Source organism: Thalassophryne amazonica, chromosome 3 (genome assembly GCF_902500255.1).
Source record: "Thalassophryne amazonica chromosome 3, fThaAma1.1, whole genome shotgun sequence".
Classification (NCBI taxonomy): Eukaryota; Metazoa; Chordata; class Actinopteri; order Batrachoidiformes; family Batrachoididae; genus Thalassophryne; species Thalassophryne amazonica.
In genome coordinates, this window is record NC_047105.1 from 23,600,038 (window position 1) to 23,624,375 (window position 24,338).

Sequence of the window (24,338 nt, forward strand, 5' to 3'; positions counted from 1 at the left end):
AGACACTTTGTGTTTACCCCACAGAGGACCTGTCACCATCCTCTGCCCAAGATACACCCGGATATGCTTTGCTTAATTTACAGGGCTTTGTTTTCTTATTTAGTTATAGGCTTATAGCAAACATATTGGGTATGTGGAAGTTCAGTGTTCAGGTTTATACATGTTTTATATTTTGTTTTATTTGTTATTGTCACCTTGAAAGATTAATGGTTGGGTTACTGATGCAAGAATGTCACTATATGGGGTTAAATGTCAAGGAGTAATATGAAACAGCATAGGAATTCAATTCAATTCAATTCAATTTTTTTTTTATATAGCGCCAAATCACAACAAACAGTTGCCCCAAGGCGCTTTATATTGTAAGGCAAGGCCATACAATAATGATGTAAAACCCCAACGGTCAAAACGACCCCCTGTGAGCAAGCACTTGGCTACAGTGGGAAGGAAAAACTCCCTTTTAACAGGAAGAAACCTCCAGCAGAACCAGGCTCAGGGAGGGGCAGTCTTCTGCTGGGACTGGTTGGGGCTGAGGGAGAGAACCAGGAAAAAGACATGCTGTGGAGGGGAGCAGAGATCGATCACTAATGATTAAATGCAGAGTGGTGCATACAGAGCAAAAAGAGAAAGAAACAGTGCATCATGGGAACCCCCCAGCAGTCTACGTCTATAGCAGCATAACTAAGGGATGGTTCAGGGTCACCTGATCCAGCCCTAACTATAAGCTTTAGCAAAAAGGAAAGTTTTAAGCCTAATCTTAAAAGTAGAGAGGGTGTCTGTCTCCCTGATCTGAATTGGGAGCTGGTTCCACAGGAGAGGAGCCTGAAAGCTGAAGGCTCTGCCTCCCATTCTACTCTTACAAACCCTAGGAACTACAAGTAAGCCTGCAGTCTGAGAGCGAAGCGCTCTATTGGGGTGATATGGTACTACGAGGTCCCTAAGATAAGATGGGACCTGATTATTCAAAACCTTATAAGTAAGAAGAAGAATTTTAAATTCTATTCTAGAATTAACAGGAAGCCAATGAAGAGAGGCCAATATGGGTGAGATATGCTCTCTCCTTCTAGTCCCCGTCAGCACTCTAGCTGCAGCATTTTGAATTAACTGAAGGCTTTTTAGGGAACTTTTAGGACAACCTGATAATAATGAATTACAATAGTCCAGCCTAGAGGAAATAAATGCATGAATTAGTTTTTCAGCATCACTCTGAGACAAGACCTTTCTGATTTTAGAGATATTGCGTAAATGCAAAAAAGCAGTCCTACATATTTGTTTAATATGCGCTTTGAATGACATATCCTGATCAAAAATGACTCCAAGATTTCTCACAGTATTACTAGAGGTCAGGGTAATGCCATCCACAGCAAGGATCTGGTTAGACACCATGTTTCTAAGATTTGTGGGGCCAAGTACAATAACTTCAGTTTTATCTGAGTTTAAAAGCAGGAAATTAGAGGTCATCCATGTCTTTATGTCTGTAAGACAATCCTGCAGTTTAGCTAATTGGTGTGTGTCGTCTGGCTTCATGGATAGATAAAGCTGGGTATCATCTGCGTAACAATGAAAATTTAAGCAATACCGTCTAATAATACTGCCTAAGGGAAGCATATATAAAGTGAATAAAATTGGTCCTAGCACAGAACCTTGTGGAACTCCATAATTAACTTTAGTCTGTGAAGAAGATTCCCCATTTACATGAACAAATTGTAATCTATTAGACAAATATGATTCAAACCACCGCAGCGCAGTGCCTTTAATACCTATGGCATGCTCTAATCTCTGTAATAAAATTTTATGGTCAACAGTATCAAAAGCAGCACTGAGGTCTAACAGAACAAGCACAGAGATGAGTCCACTGTCTGAGGCCATAAGAAGATCATTTGTAACCTTCACTAATGCTGTTTCTGTACTATGATGAATTCTAAAACCTGACTGAAACTCTTCAAATAGACCATTCCTCTGCAGATGATCAGTTAGCTGTTTTACAACTACCCTTTCAAGAATTTTTGAGAGAAAAGGAAGGTTGGAGATTGGCCTATAATTAGCTAAGATAGCTGGGTCAAGTGATGGCTTTTTAAGTAATGGTTTAATTACTGCCACCTTAAAAGCCTGTGGTACATAGCCAACTAACAAAGATAGATTGATCATATTTAAGATCGAAGCATTAAATAATGGTAGGGCTTCCTTGAGCAGCCTGGTAGGAATGGGGTCTAATAAACATGATGATGGTTTGGATGAAGTAACTAATGAAAATAACTCAGACAGAACAATCGGAGAGAAAGAGTCTAACCAAATACCGGCATCACTGAAAGCAGCCAAAGATAACGATACGTCTTTGGGATGGTTATGAGTAATTTTTTCTCTAATAGTTAAAATTTTGTTAGCAAAGAAAGTCATGAACTCATTACTAGTTAAAGTTAATGGAATACTCAGCTCAATAGAGCTCTGACTCTTTGTCAGCCTGGCTACAGTGCTGAAAAGAAACCTGGGGTTGTTCTTATTTTCTTCAATTAGTGATGAGTAGAAAGATGTCCTAGCTTTACGGAGGGCTTTTTTATAGAGCAACAGACTCTTTTTCCAGGCTAAGTGAAGATCTTCTAAATTAGTGAGACGCCATTTCCTCTCCAACTTACGGGTTATCTGCTTTAAGCTACGAGTTTGAGAGTTATACCATGGAGTCAGACACTTCTGATTTAAAGCTCTCTTTTTCAGAGGAGCTACAGCATCCAAAGCTGTCTTCAATGAGGATGTAAAACTATTGACGAGATACTCTATCTCCCTTACAGAGTTTAGGTAGCTACTCTGCACTGTGTTGTTATATGGCATTAGAGAACATAAAGAAGGAATCATATCCTTAAACCTAGTTACAGCGCTTTCTGAAAGACTTCTAGTGTAATGAAACTTATTCCCTACTGCTGGGTAGTCCATCAGAGTAAATGTAAATGTTATTAAAAAATGATCAGACAGAAGGGAGTTTTCAGGGAATACTGTTAAGTCTTCTATTTCCATACCATAAGTCAGAACAAGATCTAAGATATGATTAAAGTGGTGGGTGGACTCATTTACTTTTTGAGCAAAGCCAATAGAGTCTAATAATAGATTAAATGCAGTGTTAAGACTGTCATTCTCAGCATCTGTGTGGATGTTAAAATCGCCCACTATAATTATCTTATCTGAGCTAAGCACTAAGTCAGACAAAAGGTCTGAAAATTCACAGAGAAACTCACAGTAACGACCAGGTGGACGATAGATAATAACAAATAAAACTGGTTTTTGGGACTTCCAATTTGGATGGACAAGACTAAGAGACAAGCTTTCAAATGAATTAAAGCTCTGTCTGGGTTTTTGATTAATTAATAAGCTGGAATGGAAGATTGCTGCTAATCCACCGCCCCGGCCCGTGCTACGAGCATTCTGACAGTTAGTGTGACTCGGGGGTGTTGACTCATTTAAACTAACATATTCATCCTGCTGTAACCAGGTTTCTGTTAGGCAGAATAAATCAATATGTTGATCAATTATTATATCATTTACCAACAGGGACTTAGAAGAGAGAGACCTAATGTTTAATAGACCACATTTAACTGTTTTAGTCTGTGGTGCAGTTGAAGGTGCTATATTATTTTTTCTTTTTGAATTTTTATGCTTAAATAGATTTTTGCTGGTTATTGGTAGTCTGGGAGCAGGCACCGTCTCTACGGGGATGGGGTAATGAGGGGATGGCAGGGGGAGAGAAGCTGCAGAGAGGTGTGTAAGACTACAACTCTGCTTCCTGGTCCCAACCCTGGATAGTCACGGTTTGGAGGATTTAAGAAAATTAGCCAGATTTCTAGAAATGAGAGCTGCTCCATCCAAAGTGGGATGGATGCCGTCTCTCCTAACAAGACCAGGTTTTCCCCAGAAGCTTTGCCAATTATCTATGAAGCCCACCTCATTTTTTGGACACCACTCAGACAGCCAGCAATTCAAGGAGAACATGCGGCTAAACATGTCACTCCCGGTCTGATTGGGGAGGGGCCCAGAGAAAACTACAGAGTCCGACATTGTTTTTGCAAAGTTACACACCGATTTAATGTTAATTTTAGTGACCTCCGATTGGCGTAACCGGGTGTCATTACTGCCGACGTGAATTACAATCTTACCAAATTTACGCTTAGCCTTAACCAGCAGTTTCAAATTTCCTTCAATGTCGCCTGCTCTGGCCCCCGGAAGACAATTGACTATGGTTGCTGGTGTCGCTAACTTCACATTTCTCAAAACAGAGTCGCCAATAACCAGAGTTTGATCCTCGGCGGGTGTGTCGTCGAGTGGGGAAAAACGGTTAGAGATGTGAACGGGTTGGCGGTGTACACGGGGCTTCTGTTTAGGGCTACGCTTCCTCCTCACAGTCACCCAGTCAGCCTGCTTTCCCGGCTGCTCGGGATCTGCCAGGGGGGAACTAACGGCGGCTAAGCTACCTTGGTCCGCACCGACTACAGGGGCCTGGCTAGCTGTAGAATTTTCCACGGTGCGGAGCCGAGTCTCCAATTCGCCCAGCCTGGCCTCCAAAGCTACGAATAAGCTACACTTATTACAAGTACCATTACTGCTAAAGGAGGCCGAGGAATAACTAAACATTTCACACCCAGAGCAGAAAAGTGCGGGAGAGACAGGAGAAGCCGCCATGCTAAATCGGCTAAGAGCTAGTAGCTACGCTAAGCTAGCGGATTCCTAAAAACACGCAAAGTGAATAATGTGTAAATAATTTAGAGGTGATTCAGCAGAAGGAGTGCTTTAGTTAAGGCACGTAAAGATTACACTGGGAAACAAATCGTAATCTAGATAACTAGATCAATCTAACTGCGCAGATTAAACAGCTAACAGATACAGAAAAACACCGCTGTGCTCCGGAACAGGAAGTGATACAATACCGCAGTGAGAGCCAACCACCAGTAGAGGCAAGCAAGCAATTTGCCCTTGCTTAGTTAGAATAGTTATGAATAGTTTGAACTGTATTACTTACAATGTGAAGGGATTAGGCAATCCAATCAAAAGGAAAAAAATATTGAGTCATTTAAAAAAATTACAGTGTTCTATAGCCATGCTCCAGGAAACCCATTTGTCAGAGAAAGAGCACCTTAAACTTAAAAGGGAATGGGTGGATCAAGTTTTCAGTTCGTCTTTTGAAAGGGGGAGGAGGCGAGGGGTGGCCATCCTCTTTAATAAATCAGTATATTTCAATCATACAGAAACAGAGATAAAGAGGGTAGATATATTATTGTAAAGGGAGATATAAATGGCATAAAAATAACTCTGCTCAATCTATATGCACCAAATGAGGATAGCCCTGTCTTTTTTTAAAGATATAGCTGGCTTACTAGCCGACATAATGGAAGGGGCGGTGTTAATAGGGGGAGATTTTAATTGTTATGAGCCAACATGTAGACAGGTTGCCAGCAGGGGGCAGCACTGTATCTAGAAAGTCAACTACACTACAGGCAATGACAAGTGAACTTGGCCTAGTGGATGTATGGCGGCATTTACATCCCAAAGAAAAGGACTTCACCTTTATGTCACAGGTACATGGTAGCTATTCCAGGCTAGACATGATACTAATATCAGGACCAGATCTGTATAGGGTTAAAGAGTGCAAAATAGAGCCAATCACCATATCAGACCATGCGCCGGTCACCTTAAAGATGGATTTAGGGCCAATAAAATCATTTAAGTACTGGAGACTCAATGTATCATTATTAAATGACGATATGATTAAACAAGAAATCCGCCAGGAATTAAAACATTATTTTAAGGCAAATGAGGACGGCACAATTTCTCCAGTAACTCTGTGGGAGGGGGCTAAGGCTGTGATGAGGGGTTGTATTATTGCAATTTCCTCTAGATTAAAAAAACAGAGGTTGAATGGTCAGAACAAGCTAGAAGAAAAAATAAAGCAATTAGAAAGAGAGCATCAACAATCTAACAAAGAAGAAACTTTACATGCACTGAAAGAGACAAGGAAAGAATTGAATGACCTATTAACTTACAAAACGGAAGGGGCTTTAAGATTTATAAATAGAAAATACTACGAAATGGGGAATAAAGCAAGCCGACTACTACTATTCCAACTGCGGAAAGCGCAAAGTAGCAGGGCAGTTCACAAAATTAAATGCCCAGATAAGGGTGAAATCCTAACACAACCCACAAACATCACAAAGGCCTTTGCCACACACTATAGAAAACTATATGAGGAACAGTCAGACCCACAAAGAAATGAGAAGATGGAGTCTTTTTTTTTAGATCCATCAACCTGGCTAAACTTACATCAGAAGAGGCTGATATGGTGTCAGTGCCAATTACAGAAGAAGAAATCAAAGATATTATTACACAACTTAAAAATAACAAATCTCCTGGAACCGACGGTTTCACAGGGGAATATTATAAAACCTTTGTAGGTGAGCTGACTCCAATCTTGTGCAAGATTTATAACTATGCATTAAAAGAAGGACAAGCACCTGCATCTTGGTCAGAGGCAATTATAAGTGTTATACACAAAGAAAATAAAGACCCGACCCTATGTGCATCATATCACCCCATCAGCCTTTTGTGTGTTGATTTTAAAATCCTTACTTCAATAATAGCAAAAATAATTCAGAGAATCATACATAAGCTGGTAAAGCCTGATCAGACTGGGTTTATCAATAACTGACATGGTGTTGATAATGTTAGGAGAGCCCTAAATCTACAGTTTATCGCAGCCAAAAGGACCACTCCTTCAATGCTTCTCAGCCTAGACGTACAGACAGCGTTTGATGGGGTCTGCTGGTCTTTCTTACAAAAGACTCTCTGACATATGGGTTTCAACGACACATTTATTAACTGGATCTGCCTATTCTACAAAAACCCTAAATCTAGAGTAAGAGTAAATGGGTACTGCTAAGACTTTTTCCCACTGAGCCGTGGCACTTGCCAAGGAGACTCCTTATCTCCTTCTTTATTTGCCTTAAGCATAGAGCCACTGGCAGAACTAATAAGATCAAACCCTCTCATATTAGGCATCCCCGATGATGGAGGGAGTCAACACAAATTAGCTCTATTTGCTGATGACATATTGTTATTTATAGAACGGCCCATGGATTCAATCCCTGCACTCTTAGATAGTTTACAAAAATACAGTGAAGTATCTGGATATAAGATAAACACTAGCAAATCAGAAGCAATGATGATAAATGGTGAATGGCCCCAACAATTAGATAGTATAGTATCATTTAGGAAATCCAAAAATGGGTTTAGATATTTAGGAGTCATTCTGACACCGAAGCCATCACAGCTATTCCATTGTAATTATGATAAACTAATTAAAGAGATCAACCAAGATATAAGCAGATGGGATGTGCTCCCCCTGTCCCTGTCTGGCAGAATAGAGTCAGTAAGAATGAATGTTTTACCTAGGCTCCTCTTTTTATTTCAATCTTTACCGGTTCCTGTTCCACAATCAACAATTAAGTGTCTTGAAAAACGTATTTCAAAATTTATTTGGCAAAATAGAAGACCAAGAATACGTTTAAAAATACTGATGGCAAGCAAAAAAAGGGATGGGCTGGGATTACCTAATTTTAAAATGTACTATTGGGCAGCCCAACAGAATTCTTTGATAGGGGTATCATTGTCTGTGCTTCCTTTTCTTGACCAAAGGGCTCAGAAGAAGATAAAAATAGATAATATATGGGTTAAACACACGCTAAAGATTTGGAACACTACACAAAAACAAATAAAAGGCTCTGTGGCATTATCAAGGGTAATGCCTATTTTGGGAAACTTTGATTTTCTCCCATCATTGACAGACTTGGCATTTAGGAGATGGACAGAAAAGGGTCTGGTTAGCATTGACCAGTTGTTTGAAAACAACACACTAAGATCATTTTCACAACTAAAGGAAAAATTTGATCTGCCTACAACTGACTTGTTTAGATTCATGCAGATATGAAGTTACATCACTAGACAGACTGGGATAGTATAAAAAGAGATCCAATGGAGGTTGAAAGGTATTTTATAGAGATTTCTCAACACAATGTATCATCAAAACATGAAGTGTCAAATATCTATATGAATCTTTTGAAAGACACGTCAGACAATACCTTACATATTAAAAGTGAGTGGGAATTAAAACTTAATGCAATTATAGAAGATGAAGCTTGGGAAAATATATGTCTAGCAAGTCATAAAGGGATTGGGAGCCAAATGTGGAAAGAATTTGACTGGAAAGTGAAATTGAGATTCTTCAGAACACCTCTCAAGGTGTCAAAGTTTTCAAGTAATACCCCCAACACTTGCTGGAGGAATTGTGGCATGGTTGGGGACCATGCCCACATATTCTGGGACTGCCCAGTGATACAAACATTTTGGAAACACATTAAAAAAGAATTGGACACTGTCTTTAGAGTTGATATCCCCTTGGACCTTTTAATTTTCTTACTGGAGAAGATACCAGAGAACTTGCTCTCTAAGGACCAATGCTACATGTTACATATTCTGTTAATGATTGCGAAGAAAATGATTACTGTTAATTGGATGCAACCATGTGCACCCACAAAAGCTCAATGGATACAGAAGATTGAGCAGATACATAGCATGGAAAATATGACTGCTATTTTACAGTTTAAAGTACCACTATTCATAAGAAGATGGGCCTCAGTCATTCGGGGACTGAAATTATGCTAACACCTTAAATGTAATGTACAATTCTATATCATGCATTTACTTTGACTCCGCACAACCAAGAATTGCTGTATAACATTTAATGACAAAGTGACCTTTTGGTTTGTCTGATTTTTTTTTTTTTTGGTCCCAGTTGTTGTAATTGGTTTTGTTTTTGTTTTTATTTGTTTATTTGTTTATAGCCTCTTATGGGAGGGTTAGGTTGTGTATATTTGTATTGAATGAATGTCTGTGTTTGTTTTGCCTGCAAGTTTGATAAAGGCAGCAAAGTAAAAAAAATAATCTACTGCCACAAAACTAATGTGGAGACGTGTTGTTCAAGCTACCTGAGGGGTTTTGCAGTTGCTAGAGTGCCAGGCGTGCTGCCAATCTGGTCTCTGTCTGTGTCCATGCAGGACTGCATCAGCCTGGGTTCCGGTGAGCCAAACATGCCGGATCACCACTCCTTCGTGCTCTATCACAACAACAGCCCTCGATGGAGTGAAGTGATTAAACTGCCCATTCCCATAGACCGGTTCAGAGGATCCCACCTCCGCTTTGAGTTCAGACACTGCTCCAGTGAGTACAGTAATAAAATTCTAAAAGTGCTGCAGTGATCTGATGGGCTCGTTGAATTATCGGAATAAATAGCAGAATTTATGTTATTGCCCAACTACTGTATTTTCCAGAGTATAAGTTGCACCTTTTTTCTGTATTATCAGCTCTTTAATTTGGAATTTTTGTGGTTTGTTGTCGTGTAATTTTTATTTTTGGTGTTAATTCTTTTGTTAATTCAGTCATCTTCTAACCCTAACCCTAACCCACTTATTCCAATTAAGGTCACGAGGGAGGTGGAGCCTATCCCAACGGTTGATGGGTGAGGGCGGGGCATACGCTGGACAGGCTGCCAGTCTGTGGCAGGACCATTATTAAAATAATGAATGGCTGGTTTTTGGGGATATAAATCTTACTGAAGTCGCAGAACCTTCCAGACTAGTAAATAAAAAAGTGACTTAAACTCTGGAAAACACAGTAATTGTAGGATGAGATCCTTTCTCCATGCAAGCTCCTGGAAGTGCCCGTTGCATGGTGTAATGTTGGTGTTTAATGATGAATGCCTGTTGAGACTTGAGATTGGTTTAAAGTCATATTTAAATGAACTGAGAGTCAGGTTATTTCTTTGAGCGTTGTCCTGCTGTGAAGAGCACATCACTGATTTCCCGTTTGTCTCTCTGACGATGTACAGCAAAGGATAAAGGAGAGAAGAAGCTTTTTGGTTTTTCCTTCACTCCTCTTATGCGGGAGGATGGAACCACTCTGTCTGACGAGAGTCACGAACTCTACATTTACAAGGTGGGATCATGTTTCCATGTGTTCATGTTGAGTTTTCTTGTTGTCCTGCTTTTGATATTTGATTATTTTCCAGTAGCACTATGATGCTGAAGGTGTTCAGAGAAGATACGAGCCAAGTTTCCTGGTGCAGCCCAACAATTTACAGTTTTCCATTGTTTTTCTCTTCTTTTTATTGGCTCATTTTTGGCTCAGTGTGACGAGAACACGACTTTCAGTAACCACGCCCTGTACCTGGGTCTGCCGTGCTGTAAGGACGACTTTAACAGCTGTCCCAACATCCCGTCCAGCCTCGTCTTCCAGCGCAGTGCTAAGGAGACGTTTTTCATCTCCACACAGCTCTCCTCCACCAAACTCACACAGAACGGTACCAAGCTGCCGACACACTGCTTCCTCTGTTTCCTGCCGCCGTCCAGATCTAAGTTGTTGTGTTTGCGTTCAAGAAGCTTCACATGAGGTCGACATTTGGACTTCTGCAAAGTTCATTTTCACTGTCTGTCACAGCATATTAGAGTTGAAAGGAAACATAATGAATTGCAAAATTATAATATCAAAATTTCTCGATTAATTCACATTGTGCTGACTGGCACTTATATTTGACAGGAGATCCCATAATGCAATGCTCTCTTAAGTCACACTGAGCATCAAGAATGACCAAATTTAAAGGGAGAGCAATCTGCTCTCTCTTTAAATTTGGTTGAGTCAATCACAGAAACTTAATTTAAAGCATGAATTTTAAAAACAAGCATAGTGTAGAATGTAAGTTCTGGCATGTATTAATCATAGAAATGTCTGGAGCCACATCAAATTTTCGATTGTTTTTTTTTTTTTTTTTTTTTTTGTATGTTTTGGCCTCAGTGTTCAGGTTGACACCAACTGAGCTGCTGATCCCACCTCCCCTACAGACATTTCACTTTTGGATATTAACCTGGGTGATGTTAAGTCTGATTAAATTTGTGGTGTTGAAAGCAGAAAAACAGACTTGTGTTTTTTACAACTCCATCTCACGCCAAGTTCATGATGCATCAAGAAAAATTATTTGATCTATTAATTCTAATTAGAACTAATCTATTAGTTTAATCAATTATTTCATGATGGTATCATGAAATTTGGGGTGACGAGAGGCAGGGGGGTGGTTATAGTTAAAAGTAGTGACTGAAACTTCACTGTCACGAAAATGTGATGCATTTTGTGACAGTATCACACACACACACACACATACATACATACACACAAATAAACATGTGAGACTGGGCTGGTCTTTTAAGTATGTGTGTCAACTTGGTCTCGCCTCCTCCAAACACTTGGTTATGACTTTGTGTCAGTTACCCCAAAATTTCAAAGTCTTGGAATTCACTGACACTCAATACTTGGTCTTAACTCAGACTCAATATACATGGTGATCTTGTCCTTGTCCCTAGTAAAAAACAGTCAAATTCAGCACTTTCTTTGGAGTCCTTCTTTGGTGAGTCAGAAGCAAAAGGGTCCAGAATTTACTTTCAGTCTTTGTTTCTTCTGGATTTTAGTTAAATCAGTTGTAAAGAAATGGAAAGATATGCTGAGAGCAAGACATCTTCAATAACTGATCGTACAGAAAGGAGACGATTGAGGGAAGCCGAGACACCCAGGACAAGTCTGAAGGAGTTCTGAACGTTAGAGGATGTATTTGGCGAGAATGTGAATCCAGCCCCTTCTCCCTGATGTTTCATCAGTCACAGCTATATGGAAGAGTGGAACAGAGATTGATGGAAGGGGTCTGAACAATGTTTGGAACTTTTGCTTTATAAATTAATAAACCTTATAAGCCAGTAATTTAAATAACTCTTCTTTTAATCTTTTAAATTTTTTTTAATTAGTGGAGCCAAAATATAAACAGTTCAGGGAATTTTGGTGCAAAAGCACTGATATTCAATCAATCAATCAATCAATTTTATTTATATAGCGCCAAATCACAACAAACAGTTGCCCCAAGGCGCTTTATATTGTAAGGCAAGGCCATACAATAATTACGTAAAAATATTCAGTTAAAACTCAGAATGAGAATCACCTTTATTGTCATTGCACAGTAGAACAGCACAACAAAATTTACTTGTGCATCCCCAAAACAATGCTCACACTCACATATAATTTACCCACACACACTCTCAGATGCACACATCCACTCCCACCCACACACACACCCCAGTAAATATTAAGAGCATCAGGAGATTGGGGGTGGGGTGGTGGTGAGCTCAGAAATCTCTAAATTGTGACGTCCCATAACAGACACAAGTCTATCCCAAACAAACATAAGTCTCATGTTGCACTGGTCCCACATTATCTTAGTTCCATAATGCACATGTCCACCATTGTTCTGATTAAAGCGATACAGTTGTTCTGACTGGAGCCTGGGCATGTCTGGACAAGTTCAGTAATGGCTGTAGGAAAGAAGCTGTTTTGCAGCCTTGTGGTGGGGGCTTTGAAAGCCCGATACGTCTGCTGGATGGAAGCAGAGAGAAGAGGTTGTGTGAGGGGTGTTTCCATCCTGCAGAATATTGCTTGCTCAGCAGAGGCAGCGGGTCTAAAAATATCATCCTATGAGTGTAGAGGGAGTCCGATGATTTTTTTTTTCCGCCGTTCTTATGACTCATCTAATGGATTTCTTATTGTTTTCAGAGCAGTTAGCAACCCATGCTGTCGTACACTATGTTAAAACACTCTCGATGGAGCAGTGATAAAAGGCCTTGAGCAGCTCAGCAGACAGGTTGTTTTTCTTAAACGTGTGCAAAAAGTAAAGCCACTGGTGCGCCTTTTTAACCACAGCAGATGTGTTTATTTCCCATTTAAGATCCTCAGTAATCCAGGTACCCAGATATTTAAAACAAGAGACTCTCTCTACGACCTCACCTTTAATGCTTAATGGAGATGGGTTTCCATACGAATAGTCTAATCTCTCAAATTTTTGTGTTTTGTCAAAGTAACTTTGAAAAGTAACTTTTTTTTAGTTGCTTTATACAGTTGCTTTATGCAGTTACTTCATTAGCAGCTTTATGCAGATACTTTATTAGAAGCTGCCAAAAACTTGCAACTAATAAGGTAATTACACTCAACAAAAATATAAATGCAACACTTTTGGTTTTGCTTCCATTTTGTATGAGATGAACTCAAAGATCTAAAACGTTTTTCACATACACAATATCACCATTTCCCTCAAATATTGTTCACAAACCAGTCTAAATCTGTGATAGTGAGCACTTCTCCTTTGCTGCGATAATTCATCCCACCTCACAGGTGTGCCATATCAAGATGCTGATTAAACACCATGATTAGTGCACAGGTGTGCCTTAGACTGCCCACAATAAAAGGCCACTCTGAAAGGTGCAGTTTTATCACACAGCACAATGCCACAGATGTCGCAAGATTTGAGGGAGCGTGCAATTGGCATGCTGACAGCAGGAATGTCAACCAGAGCTGTTGCTCGTGTATTGAATGTTCATTTCTCTACCATAAGCCGTCTCCAAAGGCGTTTCAGAGAATTTGGCAGTACATCCAACCAGCCTCACAACCGCAGACCACGTGTAACCACACCAGCCCAGGACCTCCACATCCAGCATGTTCACCTCCAAGATCGCCTGAGACCAGCCACTCGGACAGCTGCTGAAACAATCGGTTTGCATAACCAAAGAATTTCTGCACAAACTGTCAGAAACCGTCTCAGGGAAGCTCATCTGCATGCTCATCGTCCTCATCGGGGTCTCGACCTGACTCCAGTTTGTTGTCGTAACCGACTTGAGTGGGCAAATGCTCACATTCGCTGGCGTTTGGCACGTTGGAGAGGTGTTCTCTTCACGGATGAATCCCGGTTCACACTGTCCAGGGCAGATGGCAGACAGCGTGTGTGGCGTCGTGTGGGTGAGCGGTTGATGTCAATTTTATGGAGTGGCCCATGGTGGCGGTGGGGTTATGGTATGGGCAGGCGTCTGTTATGGACGAAAAACACAGATGCATTTTATTGATGGCATTTTGAATGCACAGAGATACCGTGACGAGATCTTGAGGCCCATTGTTGTGCCATACATCCAAGAACATCACTTCATGTTGCAGCAGGATAATGCACGGCCCCATGTTGCAAGGATCTGTACACAATTCTTGGAAGCTGAAAATGTCCCAGTTCTTGCATGGCTGGCATACTCACCAGACATGTCACCCATTGAGCATGTTTGGGATGCTCTGGACCGGCGTATACGACAGCGTGTACCAGTTCCTGCCAATATCCAGCAACTTCGCACAGCCATTGAAGAGGAGTGGACCAACATTCCACAGGCCACAATTGACAACCTGATCAACTCTATGCGAAGGAGATGTGTTGCACTGCATGAGGCAAATGGTGGTCACACCAGATACTGACTGGTATCCCCCCCAATAAAACAAAACTGCACCTTTCAGAGTGGCCTTTTATTGTGGACAGTCTAAGGCACACCTGTGCACTAATCATGGTGTCTAATCAGCATCTTGATATGGCACACCTGTGAGGTGGGATGGATTATCTCAGCAAAGGAGAAGTGCTCACTATCACAGATTTAGACTGGTTTGTGAACAATATTTGAGGGAAATGGTGATATTGTGTATGTGGAAAAAGTTTGAGATCTTTGAGTTCATCTCATACAAAATGGGAGCAAAACCAAAAGTGTTGCATTTATATTTTTGTTGAGTGTAGTAATCTAACTTGGTCACTCTTAAGACTGAGCAATCAGCAAAGTAACTAATCACTAAATCTTAAAAATAACCAAGTTAGATTATGAGTTACTTTATTCCCAAGCTATTCCCAAGCTATGGAAGGGGTCTGAACAATGTTTGAAACTTTTGCTTGATAAATTAATAAACATTAAGACCCCTTAATGTTTGATGACCGCAGACTTGATCTTTGCAATGCAAACAAGACTGTCCACGTACAGTTGCTGAAGTAATTTGAATAGAAACTTCTTTTTAAACATAAGATTCTGCATATGCCTGTAGTGAGATTCAATGTTTCAGCAGCTGCTGACAAGTTGTCCACTGCTGCTAATGAAGTAACTGTATAAAGTAACTAATGAAGTAACTTTTCAAAGTTACTTTGACAACACTGGCGATGAAGGTGATGATGTTGGAGATTAGATGAACCACTTTAAAACAGTGACAGGATCCTGTTGCTGGATTTAATTTTCTCCAGGTTTGCACTGGAAAAACTCAGTGTGATCCATCAAATGCACAAACTCATGACTGAATGACGCAGAATGATTCAACACTAACGTAAAACATCATGACGGTGATGTATCTGGAGAATCAGAATAGAGCAGCAGTCTGCTGTGTGGTCCTCAAAGGAGCTACAAGTTCACAGTTTTAGGAATAGTCTCTAATCACACGAGTGAAGTTTCTAGGTGTGTGGTTCTTACAGACATCTTATGTTTGGAATGAGCTTGGATACGTTTGAATAAATTTGAGTACCTTTTGAACTCTGGAGCTGGCATGTACATATGTCTTTTCTGGTGTCTCTCCCAGTGGACCTTCTGGCCCTGTTGAAGTGGAAAGCCCATCCAGACCGCGTGATGGACATACTCGGTCGACTACGACACGTCAGTGGAGAGGAGATTGTCAAGGTGCGCTTTAGTTTAAATAAAAACATTTGTGGGGTTTATTTTTGCTTTGAGGTTTTTGTTTGCTTCATTACTCAAAGACAGGGGGCCAGTAGTGAACTGCAACACCAGGGGGCGCCACACACAAAAATAACTATCTAAACAGATAACCAGAGCTTTGACCTGTAAAACCAAATTATTGTGTGTGAAAAAAAAAAACCAAATGTTTGCACATGTAAATGTAGAATGAGAAACCTGCTCTTTAAAATGTGAACTATTAGATTCATTAAATTGTCCGAGTAACACAAATAACAGATAACAATCATACAAATACCTAAAGCATGGTTACAAATACAGACTTGTATTTTTGTTGCTTATTGCACTCTTGTCCTAGTTAATCTTTGCTGTCGTCTCACGGAATGATAATAAAGGTTCTTTTATTAACTTGTGTCTTGAACTGTTTTTGTTTAACAGTTTCTTCAGGACATCCTGGATACCTTATTCTCCATCCTGGATGACAACACCGACAAATACGGACCGCTAGTCTTTCAGTCATTGGTATGTGTATGATTTTCTATGGCACTGACAACCTCAGACTTGATCTTTGAGATGCAAACAAGTCTGTCCACGTACAGTTGCTGAAGTAATTTTAATAGAAATGTCTTTTTAAACATAAGATTCTGAATATGCCTGTAGTGATATTCAATGTTTGACCAAATTTCTTCTTATTACAAATGATAACATACATTTTAAAAGGCTCATTTTATACACATTTTCAGTAAGGTTAAATACACTTATTTGCCCCTTTATTAGGTACACCTATTCAATGGCTTGTTAAAACAAATAGCTAATCATCAAATCACATGGCAGCAATTTAATGCATTTAGTCATTTAGATGTGTCGAAGACGACTTGTTGAAGTTCAAATTGAGCATCAGAATGGAGAAGAAAGTGTGTTTAAGTGACTTTGAACGTGGCGCGGTTGTTGGTGGCAGATGGGCTGATCTGAGTATTTCAGAAACTGCTGATATACTGGGATTTTCACACACAACCATCTCTAGGCTTTACAGGGAATGGTCCAAAAAAGAGAAGATATCCAGTGAGCGACAATTGTGAGGTTGTAAATGTGTTGTTGATGTCAGAGGTCAGAGTAGAATGGGCAACTGTGTGACGCCATCATGTCAATATGGACCAACATCTCTGAGGAATGTTTCTAAACACTTGACTGAATCTATGCCATGAAGAATTAAAGCAGTTCTGAAGTCAAAAGGTGTACCTAATAAAGTGGCCGGTGAGTGTATGTACCACCGTAACACAACCCACAGATCTGAACATAAACACACCATAAAACACCACAACTAACTGTAAAAAGCAACTAAAAACAGTTTTACACAATATGACCCCCTTTAAATTCACCCCTCTCAAATGTATAGCTTTGAACCTTTCCTCAAATTTCTCTCTCTCTCTCAGGTATTCATTATAAACCTCCTCAGGGACAGTAAATACTACCACTTCAGGCCGGTGATGGACACTTACATCCAGAAGCATTTTGCTGGAGCGTTGGCCTACAAGTGGGTGAATCACTGGCTTCTCCAGAATTTACATCCAGGTCCATAAATAACTGGACAGTGACAGTGAAGTTAAAATGGAGCCATAAAGATGTGCGTATAGTGTTGACTTCAGGGTTCTCGCTAGCGCAAAGTTGTGTTACGGCCCGTTACGCTATAATTTTAGACCGCTACGCTTATTTTGGACTGTTACGCTTATTTTCAATACAGCGTAACGGGTCTGTAATCAACCGTTTCTGCAGCACGACTCCAGTTTGAAGCGTGAATCAATGAAGCAATGCTTCGATTCAATGGCTCATGGCTCTTTGATTCGCTGCTATTCAGAAAGTCCGCTTCTTAACCCCTCTCAAAGCCATTAAAATATCATGAGTCACTTTTGTGTGTATTAAAGTCACTAACTTGGCTTGCTGCAGTCAACAAACGAGAATTGTCCTCCGTTCCGTTGTCACAACTTCAAACGCTGCGCGGCTCTCTGCTGAAACAGAGTCTGCTCGGAATTAATAACTTCAAAACGAATTGCCACTTTAAATAAAATGACACCTCTTACAAACGTTGCAATACAGACAATAAACTACAATCGACTAAAACGTTTTTTCCTCCCAAAATGAGACATCCTGCATTCTTTATAAACCTGACCTGAAGCACAGCTGCAAGAGCTCAGCTCATAGGTATGGAAAGACATTCATGCCAATAATAATGTCTGAAAGGAAATGCTTTTGACAGATTTTATTTCTGTTTATGTCCAGAGATCAAGGATCCACCATGTAGAGTTTATTATGTCCAGAGTTTAAGGATCCAGTAACCAATTTCATATTTATTTACTTTAAGACTCAATAAAATGTTCAATTTCAATTTAATCAGCTTATAAAGAGCCAATTTACAACAAAAACCATCTCAAGGTGCCTCACACAGAACAGTTCAACATAAAAAATTAAAATAAATAAATTAAAAAAAAATTCTAATACCAAAGTAAAAACAGAAGTAAAAGAATAAAACATAAAATAAAAACTACCCATAAGAAAGAGAATAAAAATAGGTTTTAAGTCTTGACTTTAAAATGTCCACGGACTCACTGCCTCACTGAGAGCCATGTACTGGCTAACCCAGAATGAGATTGCCCACTCAACAAACTTCCCCAGCCTTCTGGACATGATGAAGGCACTTGGGCTGTCGTACCTGGCTTTTCGCCTTTGGGTACCCCTAGAATGGCCAATTTTTAGCTTGAATTTTCAAAAGCTGCCCCCCTAACGCCTCCGCCCCCCCCCGATTGCTTCGCTCCCTCGACATTACCACTGCGCTAAAATTTTATCCTAGCTAGAACCCTGGACTTTCAGCTGTAATTCAAAGGCTTTAACAAAAATATTACATTCACCATCATGGTTCTCACCAGCATTATAACAACGTCAATGCCCATTACACTGCTGCATGAAAAAAATTACACTGCAGTTGGGCTGTTATGCTGTTTCCAAGGGCATGTAATGGGAAAATTTCTGATCATTTCTAATGATCAGAAGTGATGATCATTACTGATTTTGGACCCGCAGTGGGTCCAAAATCAACCTACAGAAATGATCATTTTGTTCATCAACCTCAGTCAAACCCATTTAAAGATGTCAATCATGACTCACTTTTCTGCTGATTAAAGTCACTACTAGACTATCGTCTGTTATTGTGGACAAGAAAAGAAAATTGTCACAGTTTCACACTGCAGTTTTTTTTCCATTCCTCATGACGTGCATTTTCACGGGCAAGACCCCCTCCGAGCGCCCCCCCCCCCCCCCCAAAAGTTCAAAATTTTGCACAAACAGCCAGTTTTTCTTATTTATTGTTATTTTTAATATTTTAGAAGTGCCCCTGAAATTGCAAATGACATCAGAAGGCTCCAATATACAACCCCTGGCAAAAATTATGGAATCACCGGCCTCGGAGGATGTTCATTCAGTTGTTTAATTTTGTAGAAAAAAAGCAGATCACAGACATGACAAAAAACTAAAGTCATTTCAAATGGCAACTTTCTGTCTTTAAGAAACGCTATAAGAAATCAGGAAAAAAAATTGTGGCAGTCAGTAACGGTTACTTTTTTAGACCAAGCAGAGGGAAAAAAATATGGAATCACTCAATTCTGAGGAAAAAATTATGGAATCATGAAAAACAAAAGAACGCTCCAACACATCACTAGTATTTTGTTGCACCACCTCTGGCTTTTATAACAGCTTGCAGTCTCTGAGGCATGGACTTAATGAGTGACAAACAGTACTCTTCATCAATCTGGCTCCAACTTTCTCTGATTGCTGTTGCCAGATCAGCTTTGCAGGTTGGAGCCTTGTCATGGACCATTTTCTTCAACTTCCACCAAAGATTTTCAATTGGATTAAGATCCGGACTATTTGCAGGCCATGACATTGACCTTATGTGTCTTTTTGCAAGGAATGTTTTCACAGTTTTTGGTCTATGGCAAGATGCATTATCATCTTGAAAAATGATTTCATCATCCCCAAACATCCTTTCAATTGATGGGATAAGAAAAGTGTCCAAAATATCAACGTAAACTTGTGCATTTATTGATGATGTAATGACAGCCATCTCCCCAGTGCCTTTACCTGACATGCAGCCCCATATCATCAATGACTGTGGAAATTTACATGTTCTCTTTAGGCAGTCATCTTTATAAATCTCATTGGAACGGCACCAAACAAAAGTTCCAGCATCATCACCTTGCCCAATGCAGATTTGAGATTCATCACTGAATATGACTTTCATCCAGTCATCCACAGTCCACGATTGCTTTTCCTTAGCCCATTGTAACCTTGTTTTTTTCTGTTTAGGTGTTAATGATGGCTTTCTTTTAGCTTTTCTGTATGTAAATCCCATTTCCTTTAGGCGGTTTCTTACAGTTCGGTCACAGACGTTGACTCCAGTTTCCTCCCATTCGTTCCTCATTTGTTTTGTTGTGCATTTTCGATTTTTGAGACATATTGCTTTAAGTTTTCTGTCTTGACGCTTTGATGTCTTCCTTGGTCTACCAGTATGTTTGCCTTTAACAACCTTCCCATGTTGTTTGTATTTGGTCCAGAGTTTAGACACAGCTGACTGTGAACAACCAACATCTTTTGCAACATTGCGTGATGATTTACCCTCTTTTAAGAGTTTGATAATCCTCTCCTTTGTTTCAATTGACATCTCTCGTGTTGGAGCTATGATTCATGTCAGTCCACTTGGTGCAACAGCTCTCCAAGGTGTGATCATTCCTTTTTAGATGCAGACTAACAAGCAGATCTGATTTGATGCAGGTGCTAGTTCTGGGGATGAAAATTTACAGGGTGATTCCATAATTTATTCCTCAGAATTGAGTGAGTCCATATTTTTTTCCCTCTGCTTGGTCTATAAAAGTAACCATTACTGACTGCCACAATTTTTTTCTTGATTTCTTATAGTATTTCTTAAAGCCAGAAAGTTGCCATTTGAAATGACTTTAGTTTTGTGTCATGTCTGTGATCTGCTTTTTTTCTATAAAATTAAACAACTGAATGAACATCCTCCGAGGCCAGTGATTCCATAATTTTTGCCAGGGGTTGTACAAAACATCCACAAATTGCAAATTTGAATAAACACGGCCTCACATACTAAATGTCTGTCATTAGACGCTATATTAATCTGTCTTTTAGGGAGAAACGATTAGCTCTTTTATTAAGGTGCATATTTGTCTCAACATTTAGCTAAATATTTAGCTTGATGTTTGTAAAACCACCTTAAACAGTTCTGTTTTTAAAGGTTTAAAGTAGCCTCATCATTTTGTTACTGATTTATATCTGTTGTCAACTGTCAGTCATATTGACTATGGTGTAGCACCTGAAGGATCATCTTGTTTGACTGGGTGGATCAAGCTTAGATTTACATCCTCTGTTGGACATTTCTGACATATGAAGACAGACGCCTGTTGTGGATGCCAGTGATTCTGCAGTGCACACTTTCCTTCTGGCCCTGGTTTCATCGTTACAGTTTCTGATGATAGTCCATCCATTTCTGAGTTCTTGTGATATTTGTTCCTGAATCTTTTTTGTTTTGGTTTTTCCTGTTTGTAAGTGACCGTTATCTGATCTTACAGCCATCATATCACCAGTGATGACGTACGTAGAAAGCAGAATGAAATCAGAACTGAATCTGATCTCTGAGCACATACACAAAGGAAGGTAACAAGAAAAACACATAAATTAAACTTGAGCTGTTCAGACAGTTCATAAAACAGTAAGGAAGTCAAATCTCACATCAAATCATTTGATTTGGCACATTCACACTCTACTATATTCATTTAATCTAGTTCTGTAAACCGGTCCAACATACCTCAGTTGTTTAAATATTAAACACAAGATACTGTAAAATGCAATACAATTAATTATTCAAGTCACTTCAGCTAGTAATGTGAACGCAGCTCAATTTCTAAACCGTCAATATGCAGGTTCTCCTTCTGCAAACATTTTTTTCCATGAGTGGGTAGATTGTCCTCTCTGGTGAAATTCAAACCCGTTCTTACACTCTGTCTGTTCGCTTTCAAACGCCTGTTCTGGGCTGGAGTTCTGGTTCTGTGCTGCGTCCTAAGTGGACTTTGTCACCAGACAGCACGATCAGCAGAACAGCAGAGAAATGGGAGCACTGCAAGATGATCCGTCCGTCAAAGCGGAGCAGAGTGGCTGTCCCAGGGGACAACGCAGGAAAGAACCGCCAAACGTTTTACACTGGTTCTATTCTGTGCAGCTCAGCAAGCAGGGGCACCTACAGCTGCAGGGAGGGGGCACCAGTTTGCTAATTCCCATCCCCACACAGTGATTACTTATTTTTTCTAAAGTGTTTGTGCTGCCCCCTGTGTGTCATGAAAAAATGCACCCCAGGCAGCTGCCCGCTTCACCCGCATCAAAAACCGCGTCTGTTCTCGGGTGTGGATCATTGCGCGTATGGGAAAACGTCTTGGGGGAAAAGTTCTCGTATAGCCACTAAAGTTCTTCTGCAGTGTGCCGCGCACCAAGCGCTGGGGGAAAGTTCTCTTACAGCCGCTAAATTTCTCCTGCAATGTGCATCGCACCAAGCGCTGGGGGGAAAGTTCTGTTACAGCTGCTAAAGTTGCAGTGAGCCATGTGCTGAGTGCTGCAGGATAGGGGAGAGCGGGTCCAGCTAGATTTTTAAATTTATAATGCTCTGAAACACTATTGCCTGCATTTTGAGCGCCAAATTGTGTGAAGCCATAGTTTGTTTGTTTTTTTTTTTTTATCTTTGTTACAGCCTTGCTTTAAAGTCAAAAGAAACAAGGCATCAGGCCAAAACATAGAACAGTGTAGATGTGTGTCAGGAAGATGGTCTCTTCTGCACCTTCAACTTCAAATTGGTGGCATTTTTTTAATATTATTTTTATTGAGCATTTTCATTGTTTATACAAACAGTAACAAAACAAATGCATCAAAAAATAAATGAAAACACCAACACAGCACAATTACAAATTATAGCACAAGAGCAAACATGGGTAATTTACAGCAAATATGAATGAAACAAAGAAATTCTCTTTACAATATTGACCTATCTTTACAATATTGTCCTTTTAATTTTAAGACAGTCCAACAATTTTCCTATTTCTTAAAAGCTTGAAATTTTCCAGCAAGGCAATACCTTATTTTTCTAGGCCTATAACTTCTGAAATTAAATTGTTCCATGTCTGTACAGAAGGGGCATCAGCCCCAGCCCATTTTACCATTATGGACTTTCTAGCCAGCATCAGAAAAAATTTTATTATTTCCTTATGAGGGTTGAGGTCCTCAGATATGAGCCCTAGAAGACAAAGGACTGGGAAGGAGCATCTTTCCTATTACTAAACTAATGTACCTGCATACAGCCTGCCAAAATACCCCAATAATTTTACACTCCTACAAGCAATGAAATCTTGTCCCGCCCTGTAGCTAACTTGCATTTAGAACAAATTGGTGATATTCCCAGTGTGTATTTGCAGCATATGCTAGGAGGTATATATACATTATGCAAAATATTGTATTGCATTTCTTTATATCGGTTACATATAGATATTTTAGAAGGCAGCAGCAAGATTTCCTCCCATGATTCTAAATTGATTATTGTGTTAATTCTGTGTTCCAGGTTGAATGCAGTTTTTCTAGTCGATCCTTCTTTAAAATTTGCAGCTCGGGATAAAATCTTGACACAAATCGCCCACGTTTATGACAGTCCAAAATATTTTTTTCAAGTAAAAAACAATTCCCTGGAAACTCCAACAATTCCATTTTTGTCTTGATGTAATGCCATATATTTAGCTTACAGCTTGGGACTCCGACGAGGGCGGTTACATCTCCTCCACTCTCCCTTATCTCTGTTCTCTGCCTTTGACCTTCAAGTCCCTACTTCACCAGACTGTGAATTCCTCAAATTATATTGGATTCTGGATCTATTGGACTACTATTGGATTAACCATGGAATTGATCAGCTGGTCTCTGAATGCTATTGACACCATTTTTTCTACAAGAAGGTCAGGACTGGGGGATCCTACCAGCCCAGATGGCACGTATCCTGCGGGCTATGTCCTCGACTCCTGGGGGTCTTGGCGTGTTGCATGCTTGGCGCCTTTCTCCGTTGAGGACATCGAGGATTTATTCATTTTTGGTCTCATGGTAGCAGGGCTGGTACTTTTTGGCGTATGTGCTGCCCTGATGTACCGGAAAATTGGCAAGACGGCGGCATCAAGAACCACGGCCCCTCGCTTGTCCGTCATGATTAACGAGGTTGGCAAGGCAGTGCATTCTCAGACTACATTGACTCTTGAACTCAGATGCAAATTGGATGACATCTTGGAGCTGATGTGTGCCTTGCAGTTGAAGCTGAAGGTTTCGGAGGCCGGTGAATATTCTTAATTCATAATTGGGATTTGGTTGTTCAAGTGGAACTGTTAAAAGTGTTTTTCACTGCTCAACCACAACACTCCAGGCTTATCTAGCCTTAAGGACAAATTGTCCAATGTTTTCCTCCAGAGGAATGTCTTCAGGCTCTGGTGAGATTATTCGGCTCCTTCTTATCTCAACCCACAAAGACAATAAACTGACAGACTTACACATGGACAAGACTGAAGCATGCTCCATTTTTCCCTTTACCTCCCTTCCTGCTCCCCCATC

The 24,338-nt window shown here is 40.1% G+C and overlaps 1 protein-coding gene across 1 annotated transcript in view; it reads left to right on the forward strand.

Annotated features, from left to right (window-relative positions):
- The window catches only part of LOC117506417 (dedicator of cytokinesis protein 3-like), a 544,822-nt gene that overhangs the window by 463,301 nt on the left and 57,183 nt on the right, over positions 1-24,338 (forward strand). The window contains exons 17-22 of the mRNA XM_034165920.1: positions 9,087-9,249; positions 9,917-10,023; positions 10,216-10,387; positions 15,538-15,635; positions 16,086-16,169; positions 17,081-17,181. Coding sequence (XP_034021811.1) covers positions 9,087-9,249; positions 9,917-10,023; positions 10,216-10,387; positions 15,538-15,635; positions 16,086-16,169; positions 17,081-17,181 — 725 coding nt within the window. The remainder of the gene's footprint in view (positions 1-9,086; positions 9,250-9,916; positions 10,024-10,215; positions 10,388-15,537; positions 15,636-16,085; positions 16,170-17,080; positions 17,182-24,338) is intronic.